This window comes from Diplodia seriata (genome assembly GCF_021436955.1).
Source record: "Diplodia seriata strain FDS-637 chromosome Unknown scaffold_11, whole genome shotgun sequence".
In the NCBI taxonomy this organism is placed as follows: domain Eukaryota; kingdom Fungi; phylum Ascomycota; class Dothideomycetes; order Botryosphaeriales; family Botryosphaeriaceae; genus Diplodia; species Diplodia seriata.
Window position 1 is genome coordinate 888,584 of NW_027117318.1, and position 7,751 is coordinate 896,334.

General features: G+C 60.4%; 1 protein-coding gene across 1 annotated transcript; it reads right to left on the reverse strand.

Annotated features, from left to right (window-relative positions):
• Nucleotides 1-2,850: 2,850 nt before the first annotated feature.
• SLS55_009986 (uncharacterized protein) lies at nucleotides 2,851-6,044 on the reverse strand (the record flags this gene model as incomplete). The annotated part of the gene is made up of 3 exons (XM_066781379.1): nucleotides 2,851-4,891; nucleotides 4,945-5,549; nucleotides 5,604-6,044. 3 exons carry the CDS (start codon nucleotides 6,042-6,044, stop codon nucleotides 2,851-2,853), a joined length of 3,087 nt encoding a protein of 1,028 aa, XP_066628381.1.
• Between the last annotated feature and the right edge of the window lie 1,707 nt (nucleotides 6,045-7,751).

The following is a 7,751-nucleotide window of genomic DNA, read 5'->3' on the forward strand; positions in this document are numbered from 1 at the left end:
GTTAGTGATAGAAGAGAGTGCCAAAGGAACATTCGCAATACTTCACACGAGCGACAGATGAGAAGGCATGAAGACAGGATGGAACTCGCGTTGCGTAAGTCGGGTATCTCTGTCTGTACGGACAAGCGAACTTCTTGGGTTTGCGCGGAACTGAGTGTGATCGCGCCGCAGTGAGGTGCCGGTTTCGCGAGGGCTGAATGTAATGAGCATGTTGTGTAATGGCAAAGAAACTGGAGTCTTACCGAGGGTAGAAGACGAAGCGCGTTGTGACTTGCTCCTTGTTGAAGGCTGGCAGCACCACCCCTGTATGAAATGTGAGCCTCCATGATGTACTGAAAGGCAAGTACCAAATTCCGTCTGAGATGCCTTACCTTTTATATTTCGGATCGCCGAGCTGAACGAGCAAAGTAGGAGGTGCTCTCACATTGTGTAGACATCAAGGAGCCACAGTCAGTCTTTATACGCACCGAAGATCTGCCCGCGCATGAGCGGGTAGTGCCGCCTACATGCAGGGAACAGCTGAAATTCAAAAAGTAGTTTCAGCGCATTTGCGTGGCAACGCGAAGCGTCGGCGCTTAGCCTTGCCAATCACGGCACCAAATGGTCCCTCAACTCGCAGCCACGTGCAGCTGAGCTCAATGCACGCACTGCGCCAGAGGCATACCAAAGCCTACGTCGCATTCGCGAGCTATGGATCGGAGAACGAATGGCGCCACACCTTACGCTGTGGAGCCGCTCCGCCGTCTAACCGTCTGCCAGCGCACGCGCGCGCGGGGTATAAGGCGATTCGGTCAGACGAGGCTGAAAGGTGTCGACTGCAACGGGCTTGTTTTGGAGAATTGTCGTCGTCATCCGCTGGGGATTGCCTCGTGTTCTCGGGAAGCACTGCTGAAGGGAAGAAAGAGAGAGTGTGTGTGTGTGTGGAGAAGTGATGTTTGAACAAGAGGGTCGTGAATCAGACGCGAGGCTGATCCTCCGCCAGTGGTTCAGCTCTCTCCCGCCCGCTTCCCCACCGACTCAGCCTTGCGCCACGCGAAAAAGCAAAAGTTTAACGCGACTCGGCGCGTCTCCCCGCGTCCCATCGCGTCGCGCCTCTTCTCTCCCCGCTCATCGGTGACGTCAAGAGCCCATTTGCACCGGTGCGACATCAACCAAGCGCCTTCGAGGACGTCGCGAACCACGCGCGAGTTTCCTCCCGCCTTCACGTCCGAGGGAATGCGCCGCCGCCGCTTCGACATGGGGCTGCTGAACGAGCGCTACTTACCCCGACGCCGCCCTCGTGCTGCCCCTACCGCGGCTTTCGCCCTGCTGTCGGGCGAGTTCCGCGCCGACGACAAAACCATGTGTACCTGGGCAGCGAGGACGAGTACTGGGACACGGACAAGGCGCTGGACGAGGCCCGCCCTGGTGCATTTTTTCGACTGGCCGCTGCCCATGAAGCCGTGGATCATGTGGCCGCCGAAGCTGTTTCTACAGACCTTTTGACATGGAAGATGGGGAACGAAGCTGGAAACAACGGTGGCTGCTTGCTGGTCTAAGACTGCGCTATCTTGCTGTGATGCGGAAGCGATGAAGTTGGACTTCTACGCGCGGTGACAAGAGCAACGGTTTTCGCAGGACTCCCTGAGGGCTCTTCCAGTCTCCATGCTTCGGCTGCCTCGGGCTCTCGTTGATAACGTTCGTAACCATCGCTAGCAGCTCCAAGCGGAAAGCGTCTTTCATAAGCTTCAGCCGTCCGGCGCACGCTTAAGGACCATCTCAGACATCACACGGCAAGGCTCAGTAACTAATCACACATGCTCTCTCTACCAATTCCCCACTACGCCCATCAACAGCCCTCAAGATCACAGCGCAGTGCAGTACCCTAAGCTCCAACAAATTGAAGAGTAGAAAGAGAAAAAGCCATTCACATCTCGAATTTTGGTATCTCCGATAATTAACTGCCAGCTGCCATGCTTGCTTGCTTGCTTGCTTCATCCAGTCAGCCACCAGCAACGACGACCCTCCATTTCAGCACTCCTTCTTCTTCTTCTTCTTCTTCTCCTTTTTCCTCTCTGCTCCATCATCCGTCCAGCCACGTCAAGCCAGCTTTCGGTGCATAAGAAACCCAGCAACCACCACCATTTCATAGCCGAACTGGCTGACAGCTAGCTCCTTGCAAAAGCTAGCACCCACTTCGCCACTTCCCCCTTCTATATCCCTCCCCCCCTTTCCATATCTCATATCCGCCATGCGCAGCAGTAGCTCGATGCTGGTTAATTGGTCTTGAAACGAAAAAGGAAAAAAAGGGAAAACGGAAAAAAAAAAACATCTCTCTCCTGTCCCATCCGAAGCGGAAAAGGGGAGCAGCAGCAGTAGCAAACACCTTCCCAGAATGTTACCATAACACCTAGTAAAAAGCAACCCTTTCCTCGAAGTCAAAAGACATTGTGTGTGTCGCAATGCAAAATGTTGCAACGCTTCATGACAAGAAAACAGTGCTAAAAAGCCGCCGCCGCCATAGAAAACGAGACGATAGCAAGAGAAACAGGAAGAAAAAAACAGTCATCATCAACAAACCACTCAGCTGTGTCCTTTACGTGTCGTGGTATGTATATGTATGTAACGTGTGTGGTCCGGTCGGTCCTTGCCCAGCCGGAGCAACAAGCCATATAGCCTCGATTATATCTCGATCGAATCGTCGTGGGTGTGTGTGTGTGTGTATGTGTGCCGCATGATGCAAAGTAGTAGCAGTAGTGTACAATCCCCTTCTTCTTTTTTCGTAAAAGACGAGCTGGCGCCTTTGTTTTTTCCGTCGTCGTTGTTTCACGTTTGTATGTATAATTTCGGCGTGTACACCCACCCCTTTTTTTACTTGGCCTCAGCGGCCGTCGTACTCACACTCCTCTTTCCCCAGCCCCAGAAGCCGCCGCCGCCGCCATTGGTGCTCGCCGTGCTGTGCGAGCTGCCGGGCGGCTTGGACGACGAGGTGAAGAAGCCGCCGTCGGAGGTGGCCGACTTCTGCGGCGTGAGGCCGCTGGAAGTACCGCTCGACGCGCTCGGCGTGGCGACGCCCAGCATCTTGCGCATGCTCTCGAAGCGGGCGCGCAGCTCCTCGAGCTCCTGGCGGGCGACGGCCTCGGCCGTCTTGGCGTTGACGAGCTCGAGCAGCAGGGCGTCGTCGCTGGCGGGGTCGGGCTGGGGCGACGAGGTGAGGGCGGCGTGGGCGCTCAGCGACGAGCTGCGCTTGGCGAACATGGGCGAGGCCGACGTGGTATGGGGGGTCGAGCTGCGCTGCGACGGCACGGGCGCCGACGCCGACGTGTTGCACGGCGTGGGCGCGATGCGGCCGAAGCTGTTGCGCGTCTTCTGCGGCGTGCGCATCGTGTTGCTGCGCCCGAGCTTGAACTCGCGCAGCCCCTTGTTCGAGTTGGACGACGATATCGAGTCGGCCGTGTCGGACCGCGTGAGGCTGGGCACGTCCGATTCCGACCCCGACCACGTCGACGCCTTGCGCGCCTTCTGGTTCTCCAGCTTGAGCTCCTGGATGTGCCGCTCGAAGCGCTGCTTTTCGATCATCGACGCCTGCAGGCGTTGGCGGGTTTCATCCAGCTGGTTGCGGAGCGATGACGTCTCGGTTTCGGCGTCCAGGAGCTGCCGGGATAGCGACTGCGACCGCGTCGTCTCGAGGTGGAGCTGCTCCTTGGAACGCGCGAGCGATTCGCGGAGGTATTGCTTGGTCTCGAAGACGGACGAGTTGCGGCTGTGCTGCGCCTTGGCCGGGAAGCGGGTTTCGATCTTCTCGACGAGGCCCTGGAAGTCTTCATTCGACGTCAACGAAGGCGGCGTCGACATGCGCTTGTTCTTGAGGTCGTCGATGCTGTTGAGCGGCGAGGTGCGGCGGCGCTGCGCTTTGGTCGTCGTGGTGATGCCCTTGTCCTGCTTGACCCGCTCGACGAGGCCGCGGACGACGCGGTGGTCTTCCCGGCGGTCCTCGCGCTCCTTCTGCAGCTGGGCGGCCAGGTTGGCGTGCTCGCGCTGCATCTCGCTCAGGGCGGTCAGGAGGTCCTCGATTTGGCTGTGCAGATCACGGTCGTGGTGCGACATCATCGTATTCCTCACGTTGCCTGTCTTCATGGACTTGACCGACATGGCGTCGGCTGTCGATTCACGATTAGTGAGCTCGGTCATGGCCGTGGCCGTGCTGTTGTGGCTTCTACCTGTGCTGTCCGACGCGGCCTCGACCGAGTTGAGCGTCGAAGCGATGCTCTGCTTGGAAGCGGTGCGCTTCATGAAGCTGACCGGCCTCGACGGCTTGTCCGCAGGCGGGCTGAGCGTCGCCGTCGTGTTCCTCTTGTCGGGGCCCCAGATGCGGCCAAGGAACCGCTGCGCCGCGTTCTGCACTTCGGGGAAGAAGCCCCTGGAGACCGTCTCGTCGCTGGATTCGGCCCTGAAGCTGGACTCGAGGGCTTGGAGGTGCTCGCGCGTGACGACGCTGGTGAAGCTGCAGAAGTCGTTGACAAGGTCGTCGGCCGACTGCTGGTTGCAGCCGTAGGGATCCCAGAGGGAGCGCGACAAAAGCAGCTGGATGACATCCTCAAACTCGGTGAAGGCCAGCAGACGCGACTCGTTCTTGCGCATGATGGCGAGCGCAACACGCATGATGGTCTCCGAGGCCCCCTCGGCGAAAATGACGTCGTAGATGCGGAACAGCATCGGGAGAGGGCACGTCACGGCGAAGAACGACAGGAACCATTGCGAGAGGTACGCGGCTTCGATGTTCATGGTCTCGAGGTGGGCGTAGAGTTCGGGGATGTGCTGCATCATCAAGCGGCGGAACTGGTAGATGCGGAGGTGCAGGCCGGAGAGATCGGGCAAGAAGCAGGAGCGGAGGTCGTAGTCTTCCATGAGGCTGTGCGCAGTCAGTACGCTGCATCCATATGCTGCGAACAATGGTGTACTTACCGAACCAGCACGCAGAAGGCCTCCTTGTCCCCCATCTGCATGAGCAGGGGACCCACGAGGAAGCCGAGACCCTGGCAGTATCCGATCTTGTCGTCGTACAGACTGAAGCACTTGAGAACGCGGCCAAGCATCTTCTGGCCTTCGCCCTCGGGGTCCCTGAACATCTCGACGCCGGGGAAGCTCCTGCCGATGTCCTTGCCGATCATGTTCTCGTAGGGGCTGGTCTCGTTGCACAGGCGCTCATACTGCTCCTCGATGCCGCGGTCGCGCGCGCCAGCCATGCTGACCCACGTCACGCCACGCAGAGGGGCGGGGATACCGGCGCGGATCTTGTTCGAGGTCAAGGTGGGCAGGCGCTGGGCGGTGCCCGTGTAGTCGCGCACAAGGGCGGCCCAGAACTCGAGCTCCGTCATGGGCGGCGGCGAGGGGAGGAGGGAAAAGCGAACGCTCTCGGAGTTGTTCTGGTCCTCGACCAGCTTCTTCAGCTGGTTCATCGACGGTGGCCGCGACTGGCTCCGCGAGCGGGCTTTCGAGGCAGCCGACTTGGGGTCGGTGGCGATGGCTTGGTTTTCCTGCTCGAGCCTGGCGAGGAGGAGTGCGGTGCTCTGCGCCTGAGGTTAGCATCGATGCGTGCCGGGGCAGGTGGGAGAGAAGCCAACCTCGTCGGAGCGTGAATCCTGCTCAATCTGCTCTTCTTTCTTGTCAAGCTGCTCCCAATCGACCTTTTCCGAATCAGCGGAGCCGGAGCTGCTCCTGCGGGAGCGACGGCCGATGGTAGAGGGCCTGCTCCCAGGCGTCTTCACTGCGCCGTCCTCCGGGGTATCATTTGCGGATTTCTTCTCGTCCTCGGACACCTTCTCCATGACTTCGTTCAAGCTGGGGGCCTTGCTGTCGCGCGTCTTGTTGACGGTGATCTCAGGCTTGGAGGCGAGGGCGGCGTCCAGGCTGGGGACGGGCGGGCTCTCGCCGTCGGTGGGCGACAGGGGCACGGTGACCATGGAGTCGGTGGGCAGGGGCTTGCTGCCATCGTGCTTGCGCGAGTTCTGGAAGTCGGTGACGGGAGAGTCGGCGGTCGGCGAGGTAGCTTCGTCGAGCGCCATGGTGAGGGTAGTGAGTCCAGCCGTAGGCGACCACGGCGTGCAGTGTTGGTGAGGCGTGCAGCAGGCTGGGTGGAAGATGATGTCGGGGACGGGGATCGTGATCAAGTTAGGCGCTCTGGGCGGCGGCGGGCGGGCGGGAGGCGGCCTCGGTTTGGCGCGCGACAGGCATAAGACGACGCGGCGAGAGCAGTGCGTCGGACGCTGTTTCAGACAGAGCGAGTGGGGCGGAGGTGTGCCAGACGCGAGAGGTCGGGGATCGGGGAGGGCAGCTCTGGCGGCGGCGCACGAGGGTCAATGGCGGGTCAGGGCCTAAGGCTATGGCAGCTGCTAGGACCGATGGCGGGGAGAGACACGGGCAAACCGTGGTGGAGGGCAGCAGGGAGCTCGCGGTAGCTTATCACCTGGTGGTTCAGGAGTCGCTCTGGCGGTAGACGCAGCCGGGATCGCCGCCAGGCATGCGCGCTGCCCCCCACAGCGCTGATTGGTCCAGCGCGCGATGACTTTTCGCGCGCGGGCTGCGAGCCAGCGGCGCCTCTGTTGTGCTTTTGCCCTGCGCTGCCTAGCCGCGGGCTAGCAGCCCAGCGTGACGGAGCGGTGAGGGCGTCTCGCTGCGCTTGACACGTCCGGGCGCCGTTATTCACCTGCTCACGCGAGGACGAACCCCTGGCGCCTCTATTTCGACCTCCTGGCCGTCTCATTTCCCGTCAAATGCAGGGCCGCCGCCCGCTGGCCAGTCCGCTTTATCGATTGCCGCCCTTTCGTCATCCTCTGCAGCCCAATGCCGCATGCGCGCCGGGTGCCTGCGTGAACTCGAGCGCCGTGCCGCTTCATGCGTGCAACCTGCGGTGAGCGCCGACGCGCAAACTCTGCAGCGAATGTTCCATCTGGACGTTAGAACGCAGATCGTATCGTGCTTCCCGCCTGCTGATCGTTGCGCCCTCGGCCTGTCTCCACCCGAACGTCCATCATCCCACTTGTGCCACTACACGTTCGCGCCAGATCTCCCCAGCCGCCCAGCCTGCCTTCTAGAAGCACGGCTGCTTGGCGCTCCTCCTACGTAATCGAAGAACGGGCTAGAGCACCGCGAGCTGCCTCAACGTTGGCTGCTGATTCCACTCTGATGTGGGGTATGCGCGACCGAGTGGGGAGCGAACTTGACGTGGCATTAGCGCACGCACCCGCCTACAGCACAGCATCATCGACTGCCGGCACAGGGCTGACATGAACGTCGCTGTCGAGTCAGGAGACGGCGACTGTGATGGCTGGTGAACCGTTCTCCACGATCCCCTCTGCCCTCCATCACTGATTCTCACCACCAGGTATTGCGTCAAATGATCGATGCAGGAGCAGATCCCCCCATCTGTCTTCACATGCGACGAACAGCCAACAGTCGAGCCGGCGCAAGCTCTGCCATGTCTGCGAACATGAAGGGAACCATCCCATCCACAATCTCGATGCATAAACAAACAAACCAACTTCCAACCTGAGACACGCTAAAGAGAACGAACAGGCCGACAAGGCGCCCTTGTCGAGCTAACACTCTCCGCCGGAGCTCATCACCCTCTTCCCTCGAACGCATGGGCGCGCTGCACCCCACACGTCCGCGCCGTTAGCCCGTCAGGACCAGACGTAGCGTAGAACATCCCCCTCAAAGAGCCGCGTGGCCCAGGCCTACATACCATGTCCGCCGCCTCCATCGACGGCTGT